This window comes from Callithrix jacchus, chromosome 8, assembly GCF_049354715.1.
Source record: "Callithrix jacchus isolate 240 chromosome 8, calJac240_pri, whole genome shotgun sequence".
NCBI classification, from domain to species: Eukaryota; Metazoa; Chordata; class Mammalia; order Primates; family Cebidae; genus Callithrix; species Callithrix jacchus.
The window spans coordinates 113,203,501-113,221,289 of NC_133509.1; the positions used below are offsets into that span (position 1 = coordinate 113,203,501).

Below are 17,789 nucleotides of genomic sequence, written 5' to 3' on the forward strand. Positions count from 1 at the left end.
ACTCGTAAATTGCACTCTTGCTGGGCTGCTGCTGTGAGAGCTGGATAAGATTGTCTTCTAGGGCTGAATAATTTTCCACTCACCTTACCCCCTTTGTGGGGAAAGATCAGCTAAGCACCTAGTTCATATTCCCCCTCCTTTTCCCTCTCCATTTTTTCTCTCTGCCCCAGCCCTCCCCACTTCCTTTCCCTATCCCCTCATGTAAAGGACTCACTGGCTTTCAATTGAATCTTTTTTAATGGTCCCAAGAGGCGAGGATCTTGAAGGGTGATTATCTTCATTATAAATTATTAACTCTCCCGGCAGCCAGATGGCTTTCCAAACCACGTCTGGGAACTCCAGGCTAGGGAGGCCGACTGGCCAGAGAGGAGGGATTGAGAGAATGGAGGAGGCTGAATAGTAAATGGCCACAGCTTCTTGCATCCCTGGCTGTACTGAGGTTGCTGGGGAGCCTGCTGGCACCTTACAAGGCCTGAGTTCTGTGGTGTGTGGGGAAGAGTTTGCAGTGGTGGTTGTTGGTTTTTACCCACTAGATAACTCAGGGTACAACAACAAGGCTACCTTGGGGATGGAGTAGAGGTGGTAGGTGGAAAAGAGACTGTTACCATGAGTAACTTTTGGTGTATACCTTAGAAGATTGTCAAGGCATGGTAAGAAGGCGTGATTATTTCCTACCTTTGTGTAGTCTTTGATGTGCAAATCCTGGAAGGTGTATTTATGGTTCTTCCCAATTTACAGGAGAAGAACAAAAAATTGAATAGGTCCACAGGTATCCAGATGGTTGCTTGGTCAATTGTTAGTGGAAAGACGGTCTGGTTCTGACTCCCAATCTGGTGATCTTACCCTGACACCAGGCTCCTCTTCCCCAATTATGCCCTACTAGTCCTTCAAGTTTCCTTGCAGGTTCCTCTCCTCTGAGAAACATTCTCTGACCACACCAGCTCTGAGTCATCTTGTTCCTCTGGACTGTATAGTACTCCACACATAGACCTATTTTGTACTGACATACAACCCCTAAAGGTGTCCAGTCTCTTCTGGGTCATCCCCAGTGACAGGGAACGCACTTCATTTGTATATAATCTGCTTCTAAGATAAAGGCATAAATTTTCTTTGTAGAACTTCCATTCACTTAGCAAAATTCTGTCTTGGAGTGCAATAGAGAAACTGGGGGAATCTTTCTTCCAATTTAAGAATGCTTCAGATTCCTGCAGACACTGCTCCTGCCACTGATGCATTTCCTCTGTTAGCCCAAACACCCTGACACCTCCAAAGATTTCTCCTATGAAGACTCAGACATGACTCTCCATGCTGTCTGTGACATTGGGATGAAATTGAGAAGAAGTCCATCTACCCAGCTTACTCTCCCCAAGCAGTCCCCATGATATGGTTTGGCTGTGTCTGCACCCAAATCTCATCTTGAATTGTAGATCTCATAATTCCCATGTACATTGGAAGGACCCAGGTAGGAAGTAATTGGATCATGGGGGCTGATCTTTCCCATGCTGTTCTCATGGTAGTAAGTAAGTCTTATGAGACCTGTTGGTTTTTATAAATGGGAGTTCCCCTGCACAAGCTCTCTCTTGCCTGCCACCACGTAAGATGTTCCTTTGCTCTCCCTTCATCTTCTGCCATGATTGTGAGGCCTCCCCAGCCACAGGGAACTGTGAGTTCACTAAAGTTATTTCCTTTATAAATTACCCAGTCTCAGGTATGTCTTTATTAGCAGCCTGAGAACAGACTAAGGCACCCTGTGAGACACCAGCATTAGCCATGCTGCTAGCATGAAATAATAAGCATCAAGGACAACAGTGGACAGCAACAGCAATAGTAGATAACATTTATTTGATACTTACCTGTGTTGAGCATTTTCCTTAGGGCTTTCACTTGTACTAAGTGCCTATCTATGATAATTGATTGTTATCATCTCTGTTTCACAGATAGGATAAGTGACTTGCTCAAGGTCACATAGGCATCAAGTAGTAGGCGTGAGATTTGAACCCAGGAAGTCCGACTCCAGAGCCCATGCCTTTAACCACTACACTATCTGTATGAGAAGGGTGCTTATCCTATCACCAGTGTTCTACTTTGGACCCTAGAGGCTGACCACCACCATATCAAGCCCACACTTGGCACAGTCTGCTTCTCACATTTGACCCACCTCCTTATATTATTTAGGCTCATGTCTTTCCTTTCTACTAATATATAAGTGCCTTTCAGGGCTTGAGCTATTTTTTTATTTATCTTTATGTCTGGAATATGAGTGCTCCATGGTTAAACAAAATGAATGAAAAGCTTCCTTTCCATATCTTCCAGCTTTCCTACACCTTTCTTAAAGAGTATAAGTCAAAATAAAAATTCAGTAACCAGTGTCAGATTGACACAGATGATGATCTCTTTCTTCCTGTAAGTGATATTTCAATTAATGCAGTCTAAAACTGTACTTGATTATCTGGCAGCCACAAATGCGTGCATACACACACAAATATATATACATGTAAATGCTTATACATATATATGTATATGTGTATATATATGTGTGTATATTTGTGTGTGTCTTTTTGTCTATTTAATTTCTTAATTCTTATTTACTATATAGTTACAAATTGTACCTTCCATCCTTATGGGTTGTTTATATTGGAGGATCAAGTTATATTACTTTTGATTTATCTCCATCAAATTTTGTCTTAATAGATAGAGGCTGTAGTTTTAGCCTACCATGATCTCTTGGGGTCCCTTCAGCCTCATCTGGCTCTCTCAGTGTTAGTTCATTCACACACATGACTATTTGGCTTTCTCCCTCTTCATTGGGGCTCCTGATAAAAATGAGGGAGGAAATCAGGCCTAACTTCCTACAAGCCTGTATCCTAATGGATTCACGCCTTCTTTGAAAGCTGTTCTTTAGCCAGTGACAAGGCTTATTGGTTCTATCCGCCTCAAAGTCCTCATATCATGAGAATATCTGCCAAAGTCCATATATAACTCCTGTGTGTTTCTACTGCAACAGATCAGTATTCTTGACAGAAAAGGAATTTAGGTTAGCCTGACATGACTTCTTAGTTCTTGTGAAAAACTTAGTTTTTAGTATTAAAAAAAAAAAGCGTTATAGTTCAAGGTTAAAAAAAGTCTCTTCCTGTGTCTCCCCATCTCTGTCTCCCTTTAGCACAGTATAAACTTCAAATGCTATTTTCTGTGTGTCCATTTGATAGAACGGAATTAAGGTCCTTGGAGGCTATTTCCCCTTCTTTTTCTTAAAGTGCAAGGATGATGAGCTCAGGATGGTATAAACTTGGTGACTGAGACTGGGAGCAGCTTCGCAGATTTCAGGAAAAAAAGAAGGTGCAAGAAGGGTGGGGTTCCTAGACGTGGCCAAATTTAGGGTACAGAGTAGGCTGGGAAGAGAGGACAGTGAGCTCCCTATCGCAAAGGATGGTGGATATTTGCTCCTACTTTTGGAGAAGAGAGGTTGGGTTTGGCTTGGGGAACTGTAAGACGGAAGTTAAAAAAGAAAACAAAAAACAGGAACTAGTAATAATTTTCTTTAAAACCTTTCTTCAAGTGACATAACAAAAATAACAGATTAACATGTGTATGTATCAGGAAGTGCGTTAAGTTGCTTTTATTGAAATATAGCATACATATAGAAAGCATACACGTCATAAATATACAGCTTCCTTGTTGCATTTTCACAACTGAACACACTGCGCAGCCTCACCCAGATCAAGAAAGAGGATTCCTTTACCTCTTTGCTTGCTTCTAGTCATTAACCACTATTCTAACATTTAACAGCATAGAGTACATATTTTTGCCTCTTTGTATGCTTTATATAAATGAAGCACATACAGTCTGTATTCTTCTGTGTCTTACATTGCTCAGTGTTACGTATGTGAGATTCATCCATACTTCTGCCTGGTGATGAAGAGCAATCATTCCCAAAGCTGTATAGTCTTTTGCACAAATAGGCTACAATTTATCCACTCCACTGTAGACAGACATCAGGTGATTTTCTAGGTTTTGGTTCTTATGAATAGTGCTGCGATGAACATTCTCACGCATCTTTTCAGTTGGACATTTGTAAGCATTTCTGTTGGTATACACCTAAAAGGATAATTGCAGAGTCCTGGTGTAAAAGTGTTCAGCTTTAGTAGATACCACCAGCATCATTTACCAAAAGTAGTTACATTTCTATAGATTTTAAAATTTAATAAAGTTCAAAACTGCCCTATGAGATAGGTATTATTCCCCCCCCTTTTTTTTTTGATGAACAAAGACTCAAGAGAATTGCCCAAGGTTCAGTAGCTATGGGAATAAGAGTCCGGGTTTAAATCTAGCTCTGCCTGCCTCCAAAGCCCATGTTCTTTCTCATTACCCTGAACTACTTTTATATCTTTGAGAGAATTCATGCCTTAACCTCCCTCACTGCCTGCATTAACTCAAATTCAACTTCAAGTTTGGGAGAGAGACCCATCTTGAAACTAATTATTGTGGCCAGGAAATTGGAATGTCCCAGTTGACTAAACTGGATCATATGATTTGGGATTGGGATGACCCTCACCTGAATGACACAGAGCAAGATTGGTGGTGAAAATCATTTACCTGCAAAGTGGGGTGAGGGGTGCAGTGAACATTGGGCAAAACCAACCAAGAGCCATTGGAGAGATTTTTCAGGCCTGGTGAGGGCAGGTCATAAGAAGCTTCCAGAAGAAAAACTGGTAAGCCCTGCCTGGGGACTGTGGCATGCCTGCAAGGGCTGGGTACAAGGACACTCATGATCATAGCTTCCCAAATCAAACCCACTTCTAGATGCTGTCTGACTTCCTTTCTTGAGTCTATCTCAAGCTCAGCTAAAGCTCTAGGCAGTTGGAAAAGGGAAATATGGAATTGGAAGCAGGGGTGGGGAGGGCAAATGGCAGCCAGATCTTCTGAGCCACGCTTGTGGCAAATAGTCCACATGTCAGAATTGTGTGAGCCCCGCACCGCACCGCCCTGCCGCCTCCTAAGCAGCCGGCTTATGAGACATTTGCAAAGATGTTAACCCCACATAAAAAGTGTGCCGTTCGATAATTATGTAAATTAGCTGGCAATTAGATAATGTCACTCACTTTCCCTCTCTCACTTGATTCCCACACAACAGACAAGTGTTCTGAGCTTCTGCACCAGCCTGGTTCCTGCCTGGAAGCTCTGGGGCAAACCACCTGTGTGCATGGCTGCCTGTGTTCACCTGTGGCTCAGTAGAGGGTGGCAGTCGTCTGCCCAGGTGAAGAGGGCTCCATGGCTCCTGTTTTCCCATTTCTTGAGCATGGCATGCCCCACCAGAGGGCTAAAGAAGGCTGGAGGATAAACTCTGGCAGCAGTTGGACACCTGTGATATATAGTGTAAGGGGATCTCTAGCTTTTGGCCATTTTGGCAATTTCCCAGGGGCTGCACAAATGTCCAAAACCAAAAAAAAGATGGAAGGGCTTCAGGAAAGAATATGAGTAGACCACAGAGGGTTAAGTCTACATGAGCCCAATTCCGATGTTACTACTTCGGAAACGATTCTGCCTGTGGGAAAGAAAGCTTGGGTTTCCCCAGTCAGCCTTTTCCAGTCCCCATGAGGCAAGGCAGGGAACGGTGGTATCTCCAGGGCTGGTCTGGGCTGCGGGGAAAGGATGAGGGACTGAATGAAAGGGAGGCTTAGCCTGGAAGAGGTGTGTAGCCCCCACAAAGCAGGTTAGGTCAGTGCCCATGATCTTCCCTCACAAGGGAATGTTTCTGGGCAGCATAATTTTTCATTCATGGGTTTCCCCAGGTCACTAAGTGTGTGCTGCTTTGCTCATCAGGGTCATGTGAGGTTAGCATCTGGAGAGGCACGGGGGCTCAGTATGGCTGTCTCTGTGTAAAGTGGGGTTGTCTGGAGGCCACTGCATGGAACAGAAGTCAAATAATCCACAGGAATGCTCCGCTTCTGCTTTACTGTTCATTCTGTCTACAGTGCCTCCCAAACTCCAGCGCCATGACCAGGTCCTGTGGCAGGCGCTGTGCTGAAGCAGCCACTGCCTCCAGGGAGCCCCCCCGATAAGCAGTCTGGTTCCAGAGCCTGGGCTCTTAATTGCCGCACTTTACTGTCTCTGAAGTAAACTTGTCCTCTTCTAGTTTGTGACGCCCTGGAGGGTGAGATTGGTGTCTTTATTCTGCTCTGATCCAATAGTGCCTGGAATGAATTGGAGCCCAGTAAACAGTTGAATGGAAGGATTTTCTTTTTTCCTTGAGAGGTGGCCCTTTGACTCCGTCGGCATACCTCACCTCATACAAGGATCATATTCTTAGAAATCGTGTCACATTTCATGCCCTGGTCTCCGGTCATCAATGTCTGCCTTCATGTCTGCCACTCACTCCACTGCAACAGCACCCACTTCCTGCTCTTCTTCAAATATTCCAGTTTGCTCCAGCCTCAGTTCCTTTGCATTGACTTTGACTCCCGGAATATTCTTCCCAGATGCTTAGATGGCTGATTCCCTCACTCTCTTTCAAGTTTCCTCCCTCCCTCTCTCCTTCCCTCCTTCCTTTTTTTTCCCTTCCTTTCTTTCCTTGATTTTCTTTCTCTCTCTCTCTCTCTCTCTTCTTTCTCTCTTTTCTTTTCTTTCCTTTCTCTGCACTCCAGCACCCATGCTGGAGTGCAGTGGTGTAATCTCAGCTGACTGCAACCTCCACCTCCGGGATTCTAGTGATTCCGCTGTCTCTGTTTTCTGAGTAGCTGGGACTACAGGCACATACCACCATGCCTGGCTAATTTTTGTATTTTTAGTAGAGATGGGGTTTCACCATATTGGCCAGGCTGGTCTCGAACTCCTGACCTTATGATCCACCCGCCTCGGCCTCCCAAAGTGCTGGGATTACAGGTGTGAGCCACTGTGTCTGACCCCAAGCCTTTCTTTTCTTTCTTTTTTTTTTTTGAGATGGAGTCTTGCTCTGTTGCCCAGGCTGGAGTGCAGTGGCACGATCTTGGCTCACTGTAAACTCTGCCTCCAAGCAGTTTTCTGCCTCCAAACTGCCTCCAGCAGTTCTCCCTGCCTCAGCCTCCTGCGTAGTTGGGATTACAGGTGCCTGCCACCACGGCTCATTTTTGTATTTTTAGTAGTGACAGGGTTTTGCCATGTTGTCCAGGCTGGTCTTGAACTTCTGACTTCAGGTGATCCACCCACCTCAGTCTCCCAAAGTGCTGCAGTTATAGGCATAAGCCACTGGGCATGGCCTCAAGTCTTTTCTTAAATCTCACCTTCTCAAAGACTCTGTGGTATTTGCCTTTTTTCTGGGGTGTCAATACTCCTTGCCTGCTGATTTTGTGCTACCAAAGTCATGCCAACCAGGTTAAAGTTTTTGAAATTTTAGCAGTTGGCTCTCACAGGCCTGTGTGAGTTGGCACCAGCACACTCCTGTGTCCATGTCTCAGCTGAGCATCTCTTGAATCACTGGGGTACCTGCATGTATGGTCAAAGGACTTGATAACAATAACTTGGGCATACCCTGAGAATGACCCTGCGTGGCAGATGCACCTGAACGCGTGTCCCTAACTAGGGAATCTGGGAGTGGCCAACCCGGAGATTTGTTCCTTTTCTATCAGGAACATATGAGCCACTGGCCAGTCCCATGGAATGTGGGCTATACAGGGAATCAGTGCCCTTTGTTTTAGGGTAAGTGAAGGTTGCCAGGTAGGGACTGTTCGGGGGAGGATGCTAAGTAAATATGCTGTATAAACTGCACACCTTTTGCAAGCAGTTGAAACTCTCCTACCCAGGTCACTGCCACTGGACTCTCTCCTCTGGATTTAAGCTCCCAATAAAACCTCATGTCTCACTGACTGGCTCTGGGATACTTCTTCTGCCTCTCGAATCTGGTACCTTCCCTGTCAGAGTCTGTAGAAGCTTGGCACAGTACCTGTGCCACACTTCAGGGAACGTTGCTTGGACAAAGCCTTTTATAGAACAAAGGCTTTCCTTAGGATAGATTTAATCAGCTCCTGTTCATTGGGTTTCTTTGTTCACTGGGAATAGGTGTTTGTTCCTGGTTCGGGAACAGCAGCTTCCTCTTCAAAGAAGGGGTAATAACTAGCTTTGCTGATGTGGTTATCATAAAAATAGTGGATAGTAATGTTCTGATAGAGACCATGGTGAATTATCAAATGTGCCAGGTAATGAGTGACAACCTGCACAGCTCCTAGAAGTCACACTTGCTGTTTGATCTGAACAGAGAAGCCGGTTAGGTGGGCCAGAGTCTGCCCTCAGAAACCAGATTGCATGCTGGTGCATTTCTAACTGTTTCTAACCATTGGAAAATACACATAGTATACTCTAGGTCATTCAGAGCTATCCACTGTCACTCTAGCATTTCTTAACTATTCGGTTGTCATCCATTCTGCAGTTTTCATCATCTTTTTCAGTATTTTGTTTTCACACGTTGCTCACTCTATAGCTATACATATATCCACACATACATAGACATACACTAAGAACCCCTCCTCCTATCCCTTCTGACTTCAGAAATAAAGAAACCTAGGATTTGTTGGTCACCTACTATGTATAAAGCCTCATGTGGCCGGCGGCAGTGGCTTACGCCTGTAATCCCCGGCTGGGGCATTTGGGGGTCCGTTGGGAGGAGTGCATCACTGAAGGCATTTTGGGAGGCCTAGGCAGGCAAATCGCCTGAGGTCAGAAGCTTGAGACCAGCCTGGGCAATATGATGAAACTCCATCTATACTAAAAATACAAAAATCAGCTGTGCCTGGTGGCATATGTCTGTAATCCCAGCTACTTGGGAGGCTGAGGCAGGAGAATTGCTTGAACCCAAGAGGTTGAGGTTGCAGTGAGCTGAGCTGGTGCCACTGCACTCTAGCCTGGGCAACAGAGTGAGACCCTGTCTCCAAAGGAAAAAAAAATTGGCAGGTGCTGTGGCTTATGCCTGTAATCCCAACACTTTGGAAGGATGAGGTGAGCCAATCATGAGGTCAGGAGTTCCAGACCAGCCTGGCCAACATGGTGAAACCCCATCTCTACTAAAAATACAAAAAAACTATCCAGGTGGATGCCTGTAATCCCAGCTACTTGGGAGGCTGAGGCAGGAGAATCGCTTGAACCCAGGAGGCAGAGGTTGCAGTGAGCTGAGATTGCGCCACTGCACCCCAGCCTGTGCCAGTGCAAGACTCCGTCTCAAAAAAAAAAAAGCCTCATGCTAGGATCTTCCTATTCCTGATTTCATTTATTCCTCTCCTCAATCTTGAGAAGAGGCTATTATTTTCTCTACTTTACAAATGAGGAAATAGAAGCTCAAATAGTTTAAGAAATTTTCTCATAGTGCCACATACAGGAGCTAGGATTCAAACTCAGCTTTTTTTCCTTTTTTCTTTTTTTTGAGGCAGAGTAAAATAATCCTCCTCTCTGGATATTCAGTAAGAGACAAGGGTTATTTTACTCATTACTCACCTTCCAGTTTATTTTCATGGATTTTTATAAACATTTCTTTCACAAATTTAGGGGCAGCAATTTGCCTTAGGCTTCCGATAGTGAGTTGTCAAATTGAAAAGGAAAAATCTAGAAAAAAAAATGAATGTCATTTGCATGCTTTTAATAGGTAAATAAGTAAAAATTAGGTGTGAGTATTTGAGTCTGTAAAATGTTAACACTTATCTTAAAAATGCATTTTGGCCATGTGACCTTGGGATGTGACTATTGTAACAATGTGCTGACATGGCTTTGGGGAATTTTCTTATTTTTACTTTTCCATATGGAAAACCTGAGTGCATCATTAGGACCTGAGCTCAGGTTCTATAGTGGCTCTGGAAGAACCCAGGGCCTCCCTCCCGTTTGAAGCACTAAGCACTGTAGCATCACTAGAGTAGCTTGGCTCACAGTCAGCATTCCATCAATACTTGTGAAATAGGATGCAATGTTTTCCTAATATATGGCCCTAATCTTCCTCTCCTTCTCCCTCCCCTTCTTCCCACAGGTCTTTTCTCTGGAGTCCTGGGAGGCAAGTTATGGGCAGCACTGCCTCTGGCTGCACCATGAAGCCTGAGTCTGCTTGCGCTCTGCCCTGGGCCCTGCTCTGTCTGAGCATTGGGCTTCTAGCTGACCCCCTCCTCACAGCCTGCTACTGCTAGGAGGTAGAACTTTGGGACTGGTCCTTGGCCTGTTTCTACCTGTCACCTGGCTCACCTCACCACTCACTCCTCCTCCATCACAGCGCCCCGGCCCTGTCCCTGGCCTCCCTGGCTGGGGCATTTGGGGGTTTGCTGGGAGGAGTGCATCGCTGAAAGCGTCTTCCCACTCTCCTGCACCTTCTCTTCCTTGAATCAAGGCCTCCGGATCCACATGGATAGCTGAGATCTTTTCTTGGAGAAAGACGCTTTCCTCTTCACTTCAGCCCCTCACTTCCCCACCTGATTTTCCTCTTCTTCTGCTGGTCCTGTTTTTTTCCATTGCCTGTTTGTTAAATTTCTTGCTTGTGTGCCCCTCTGGGACTCTCTTGTGCACTTTCCTCCCTCTTCACCATCTCAGGATCTGTGTGTGCTGCCTTCCTCCTGTGTGCTTTCTGTCCCCCCATCTCTGCCTTTTCTTCCTCTCCCATTTCCATTACCAAAGGGAGAGAGCCTCTCTGGGCTGTTCCCTGGCCTGTCTGCTCCTCCAGGCTCTGTCCCAGCAGCCACAATGAGCTTCACACTCCACTCGGTTTTCTTCACCTTGAAGGTCAGCATCCTGCTGGGGTCCCTGTTGGGGCTCTGCCTGGGCCTCGAGTTCATGGGCCTCCCCAACCAGTGGGCCCGCTATCTCCGCTGGGATGCCAGCACACGTGGTGACCTGAGTTTCCAGTTCAAGACCAATGTCTCCACGGGGCTGCTCCTCTACCTGGATGATGGCGGCGTCTGCGACTTCCTATGCCTCTCCCTCGTGGATGGCCGCATTCAGCTCCGCTTCAGCATGGACTGTGCTGAGACTGCTGTGCTGTCCAACAAGCAGGTGAACGACAGCAGCTGGCATTTCCTCATGGTGAGCCGCGACCGCCTGCGCACGGTGCTGCTGCTTGATGGAGAGGGCCAGGCTGGGGAGCTGCAGCCCCAGCGGCCCTACATGGATGTGGTCAGTGACTTGTTCCTTGGTGGAGTCCCTGCTGACATACGACCTTCTGCCCTGACCCTGGATGGAGTACAGGCCATGCCCGGCTTTAAGGGATTAATTCTGGATCTCAAGTATGGAAACTCAGAGCCTCGGCTTCTGGGGAGCCAGGGTGTCCAGTTGGATGCTGAGGGACCCTGTGGTGAGCGTCCCTGTGAAAATGGTGGGATCTGCTTTCTCCTGGATGGCCACCCCACCTGTGACTGTTCTACCACTGGCTACGGTGGCAAGCTTTGCTCAGAAGGTAAGACCTTCTCCTTCTGTTGCTAGAGACCCATCCATGGGATGGCTGAGGCTGGGGCTCCTGATAGAAACCAGCTCTATATGGGTGCGCATCTTAGCTGCATGTTAGATCACTGGGCCCCTTGCCCCAAGGAGGCAGTAGAAATCCTTTGCCTACTCTCAATGGAGAATCTGTCAGATCTCAGCAGGAGGAGAATCCCGGCTCCTGAGCCCTGGGGTCTGTACTCTACTAAGAGGATTAGATGAAGTAGGCTGCAGGGTCTGCCCCAGCTTAGCCCCTCCCACTGTAGCACCGTTTATCATGGTCAACCCAGGGCAAGAAAACAGATAGAAATTAGCAAATTTCAGCGTGTATGGTGGCTTATGCCTGTAAACCTAGCATTTTGGGAGGCCGAGGTGGGTGGATCACTTGAGGTCAGGAGTTGGAAATCAGCCTGGCCAACCTGGTAGAACTCTGTCTCTAGTAAAAATACAAAAATTAGCCAGGTGTGGTGGCGCATGCCTGTAGTCCCAGCTATTTGGAGGTTGAGGCAGGAGAATCACTTTAATCTGGGAGGTATAGGTTGCAGTGAGCTGAGATTGCACCACTGCTCTCCAGCCTGGGTGACAGAGTGAGGATCCATCTCAAAAAATTAAAAAATTGGCAAATTTCTACCTGTGTCCCTCTGACCCCTTAAGGCTTGGACCCTAAAGGATAGTTGGGAAACTCCCCATCACTTCCTCTTCATCATCCCTAAACTAAAGAATGCCTGTGTAAAGAAAAATGAACTCGGTTCTTCTTTTGTTCTTCTTTTGTGGCCCACCACACTTCCCAACCCTCTGGGAGGCATCTAGAAGGTGGATGAGGCACCTGGGCCAGGCCCTTCTTGCCTCTTTGTTTTGGTAATGAGGATTTCTCACATGAGGTACCTCTTTAAAGGTGGTTCCCTTTCCCATCCTCTCCATGTAATGAGAACATTGCAAAAAGGCACGGAGATTGACTGTAGCCTTGCTCAGCCAACCATCCAAGGGAGTTGAGAGTATATAGCACAGCCTGGAGAACCTCCCGGATTCAACTGTGACTTCCCAGGGAGAAGCTGGGCTGCCCCTGCTTGTTCACCAAATCCTGACTGTTTGGGATTAGATTTAAGAGAAGTGGCTCAGAATTTAATTTGACAAATACTTAAAATCCTAATTCCTGGACTCACTCACGGCTTAGATTTGGGTAGGAGGAACTGCTGAAGTGAGAAACTGAGAATGGCCATGCAGGTATGTATGATAAGAGATGAGGATGACAGGAGGCAAGGAAGCCACATTTCCTCCTACCATTTGGGTTAAGCCCTGGATTCTCCTACATGGGTTTTATGTTGCCGTAAAACCGGTCTCTTTGTGGACGTGGTGCAAGGTATAGGGCAGAACAGTGGTTTTCAACTTAGCTGCACATTAGGATCATCTTGGGGGAATTTACACTCCAGACCACATCCCAGGCTAATTAAATCAGAATCTCTTGGCATGGGATCCAAGCATCTGTACATTTTTAAAACTCTCCACATAATTCCAATGTGCAATCAAGGTTAAGAACCAACTAGTACAAGATCAAGCAAGGCCAGGTGGCTGGTGCCAGCTGGGTGGTGCAGGTGGATGTGGCCAGGTGACTGCCTTGCCACTGACTCCCAAGATTTCTTCATTCAGGTAAGGCCCTGCTACCTTGGGATTTGTAATTAAAAACTGCAGGTGTTCCTTAAGCGTTTCCAGAACATCCCAACCCCTAAAGCAGGTTGTCTTTGATGTACTTTAGCTACCAGTGGCTATTTAAGAATATTTAAAAAATTAAAACAAAATTTATTTCCCAGGTGGTACCTGCTGGAGACCGGAACACCCTGGAGGTCTTGTCATGCAGGGGCTATTGCCTGAGTCTCCACTTCTTTCTTCTAATAAGTTGGGCATCACATCTATCTCCTTTCCTGCGGGTGGGCTGTCAGAGATGGAGATGCCAGGCATATATGTTGTCCTTATTTGGCTTCTGTTTTTCCTTCACCGAACCCACTGGGAGAAGGGGTGGGGAGGAGGCAACCCCAGTCTACGAACCATTTTGGGAGTGTGGTTATTGAAGTGCTTCTCACAAGCAGGTGCCTTCTGGAGCTGACTGCTGTTCCAGAGCTTCTTGGCTTTGGAGAAAGTTCTGCCTCAAGACGCTGACATGATCACTTGTTTTCTCATTCGCCCAAAGGATCTGTTCTGTTCTCAAAACTTGCATTGAAAGCTGGCATTCTTCCTTTCTAGGGACCAGGGTGTTCGCAAGTGTGTTGTTAACTTGCTGATTATCTCTGATTGCATTTTTGTGTTTAAAAAGAACTCATTTCCTTGGGGCAGGTTTGGATCAGCACTTTTCTGCAGGAAAAAAAACCTCTATACTGTATATGTATACAATTTGCTTTTCTCTTCTTTTTCTTTTTATATTTTGTGTGTGCTCCAGTTCCCAGTGGAATTTCTTCAGAGCAGATTGCGTGCCGTTGGTTTTTAATAGCTAAATGCAATATGTATATTTTAATAATTGTTTTTTTTTCCCTACAAGGTTCAGATCATCTGCTGGCTATGGATTGATGCTTCTATCTGTAGAAGGCAAACACGCAGCCTAACTCATTTATTCTCCTGATACGTAAATAGAGTAAATAAACTGCCATAACAGTAACACTTGGCTGGCTTGGAACAGAGCAGTGCAAAGGTTGAGGTGAGAGAGGATGTTCAGAGAGGTGACAGAATCTACTTTTGATTACTTGGAGCCTGTCGATCCTGGTAATTGTCGTCATGTCTAATCAATCACACAAGTGTATCACAGACTATTAGAAAGTCACTGTTGCCTCCACAGCTAGTTAGTTTTTAGAAAGTAAGCAGGAAAAACTTACCTGTGGAATGTAATGGGAAAGGAAACCACAGCAGCTGCTAAGTGTCAAACAGATCCGCACAAAACAGGATAATGTCTGCCCATGTTTCCAAAGATAATGTGGTGAAGCGGGTAGAGAGAATGCACCCATTCTCCCCACCCCACCCCTGCTAAATTGTCCGAGTCACAGAACTGAAACCAGGAGGCTTATTCCCAGGAGGCAGAATGTGCACCAAGCACCCGCTTGTCTCAATTTGCAGGATAGGCTCTGCTATTTTGTTGTGTGAGGCCTTGCACCAGGCGTGGAAGGTCCATTTTGTACTTTATGCTTTGGCAGTTCAAAGAGCAGGGAGAGCTGCGAGGGCCTCTGCAGCTTCAGATGGATGTGGTCGGGCCATTGGAGGCGCTCTCTGTGGTCCATTAACTCCTAGCCCACCTGCGGTGTTGCTGTTTGCTTGGCCTGTCTGGGTCTCCATGCCTTGATGGCTCCAAAATGTCATCATGCTGCGCTCCAGGAAGAAGGTGCGGATAGGCCATCTCTTTTATGTGCTTTGGGCTATTTTGATTCTCTGTTGGGTATATTCCCTAGGTAAGACCCAGAAGACACAGGAGATAGTTGCTTTGGGAGAGTTTGGACTTACGGGCATGAGGTAATAGACACAGTATCTTCTCTTTCATTTGGTGAAAGGCTATTAGCTCTGGGTGCAGGCAGAATTCCACACAGCTTACTTGGAAAAACCTTATTCCAAGGATCCCAAGCTAAATAATAGTCACATTGAACATTGTAGCGCATGATGGACAGAAAAGTGGTCCCAGATTTTTACATCTGGGTGTTATGTCTATGAATAAAATGCTTTGGTGGTCAACCAGACTTGTTCATATTGACATTGAGTCTTGCCTTTTCGGTGGTGATTTTTAAATTATGTGTATCTGCTTTGGGACATAGTGGAGCTGTGGCATGCATTTTCATCCGGCTTTTTGTTTAGCTCAGCCTGTCCCGTTATGGGCAGCCTTGAAACTCAGTGGCTAATGAAGAGGTATCCTCAGCTTCCTCCCTCTAGAGAGCAGTTCCCTCACGGGTCATTGAGAGTTTGTCAGTACCTTGAAATGAGTTTAAACTTGTTTATTTTTAAAACATTCTTGGTTATGAATGTGCATGTATTGAATTACTCAAACAACCTTATGGTTGTGAAGAACTGATTCGCTGCCAAGGTGTATAAATTTCAGTCCCAGTGTCTCTGGAGAGTTCATTTAGCATGAAGTCAGCCTGTGGCAGGTTGGGTGGAGCAAGGGAACAATGTAGAAGCTTTCATAGGTAGATCGCTACTTCCAAATCGACCCATGTCACAGATCACTCGTGCCATCACATTTGACGTTGATTCAGTTGAGAGGCACAAGCTTCTAGTCTACCGGCAAAGATTAAGTTGATTCCTTGTCTTCTGTCTTCTCTTATGGACTTGGGTGAGTGCCCAGACCAGAAGCAGTTTGTCTTGAGTCTTAGCTGTTATGTTTTTAGAGGTTGGGCTCCTCTAGTGAAGTGTTGTGGTGGGTGTTGGTAATAGAGACCACAGCCTTGTTATAAGCATGCAGTTGTGTGGTCCCCAGCTCAGCTTCAGGACCATGTTCTGTAGTGACTGTCCCCCTCCCTCCCACTGTCTGAAGCTCGGATCCTACTCAGGTCAGTCTGATTGATGGCTCAACACCACTGTGTGGCCTTCCCATGCCTTCCTGAAAGTGAATTACAATTACTTTTTTTTTTTTTTTTTTTGAGAATTGTATGACCCATCTCTCAAAGCCAGGACTAGGACGGAATGGCATATGCCAAGAAGAGGCTGCTTATCCCTGAGCAGTTACTGAGATCTAGAGATATCAGATACTGTAGTGAAGGGACCAGTGGTTGCCTCGGTTGGATCCTCCTGTTTCGGGCACTTGTGTAACAACCCGGCCATTTCCCCTCCCTCACCACAGTGCACATGCTGCTTGAATTATAACATGGCATTGTTCCTAATCTGTGTCAACTCTGAATGGCCTTGGGAAGGGTGAACTGCAGGAGAGTGGTGCATACCCGGAGAGTAAAGGACTACTCCTTTCCAAGTCTTCCCTGTTTTGGAGAGGAGAGAACAGAAGCAAGGCCTTAAAATGTACACAAAGGGGGACTGCTGCTTCTGAGACTTGATTCCCCACCCAGCATTCAGACCAGCCTGACTCTCCACCAGCCCAGCCAGCAGGGGCTGTCACTAAATGGAGCCTGAATAGGGGTCTGATTGCTCCTTTTTCCTCCTTCCCTCCTGATTACCAAGTGAGATTTCCTGGGTATACTGTATGCTAAATGGCGGAGCAGCCGCCTGCCACTTGCTTCAATTATCCCTCTTTTAACTGCTGAGGGAAAAGCAATTTTTTAAAATCTCCCCCCTCCCCTAACATCTCTGCCTCCTTTAAAGAAATAAGACCCTTCTTCCATGTTCCCCGCTTCAATGAGGTGAAAGCAGCCTTCTCCTTTTGCAGAAACTGCACACCAGCTGCAGGCTGCAAAGAGGGTGGCCTTTGGATAATGCTTTGGTCCAAATTCAGCAAGGCTGAGGGTCAGGCAGGCATTTTGCCAGGAGCCTCAGAGTAGCACGTGAACTTGCATTTGCATTTGGTAATGAGATACCACAGGCCCAATGCTGGGGGCTAATTATTTTCAAGACCCCATCTCCCTTTGCAGGCTGCTCTAGAAAGATGGTTTCCAGTTTCTGGGGCGGCTGTCCTTCAGCTGGGTCCTCTCCTTCACAGGGCAGATGAGGTGGGGTGGAGGGTTGCAGGCTGCACTTGGGGGATGGGACTAACGTCGCCCCCTTTACTTGCAGTCACTGGCTCCTGAGTGTAGGTCCATCACAGTGAGGCCCCAGGGCAGAGCTGGAGTAAGGGAGGCTTTAGGGCAGGGCTCTGAAGGTCAAGTGCCCTTCCTTACACAAAATAATAATGATATGATTGCCATTGTTCTTATTAAATATCACCACACGCCTGGCATTCTAGGTGCTTTTTATATTCATTGGCTCATCTAATCCTCACCAGACTCCTATGAAGTTAATATCATTAGCTCCGTTTTACAGATGAGAAAACTGAGGAACCGAGAACTTTGGAGCTTAAATCACATTTAGCATAGTACTTCAGAGTATAGCTGCTGGAGGGAAAATAATTTGGACTTAAATTTGGGTTTGTCTGCTTACGTGTCATATGGCTCTGGAGAAGGTTTACGAAGCTTCAGTATCTTCTTTAGTAATAATAATAGCTAATAACCAGAGGGCACTGACTCCAGGCCCACACTGTCTGAGGTGCTCTGCACGCACTAGCTTTTGAAACCCTTGCAACCACTCTTGACATGCTATTATTATTCTCATTTCTTTTGGATAAGGAAACTGGGGGGCAAGAGGTTAAATAACTTGGCCAAGATTGTGCAGGTATTGAGACAGAGCTGCGGTTTGTGATTAGGCAGTCTGGCTTCAGAGCCTACGCTGCCAACCGCCATGCTATCTTGACTGTCAGTGAAGTAGGA

The 17,789-nt window shown here is 46.1% G+C and overlaps 1 protein-coding gene across 39 annotated transcripts in view; it reads left to right on the forward strand.

Annotated features, from left to right (window-relative positions):
• Positions 1-17,789, forward strand: part of NRXN3 (neurexin 3) — a 1,708,033-nt gene that overhangs the window by 58,749 nt on the left and 1,631,495 nt on the right. For all 39 annotated transcript variants that reach the window (XR_013521429.1, XR_013521430.1, XR_013521431.1 and 36 more), the window contains one exon: positions 9,980-11,389. Coding sequence is in view for 35 of the 39 variants with exons in the window: in XM_078335524.1 (XP_078191650.1) it covers positions 10,681-11,389 (709 nt within the window). In the remaining 4 variants the exon portion in view is untranslated. The remainder of the gene's footprint in view (positions 1-9,979; positions 11,390-17,789) is intronic.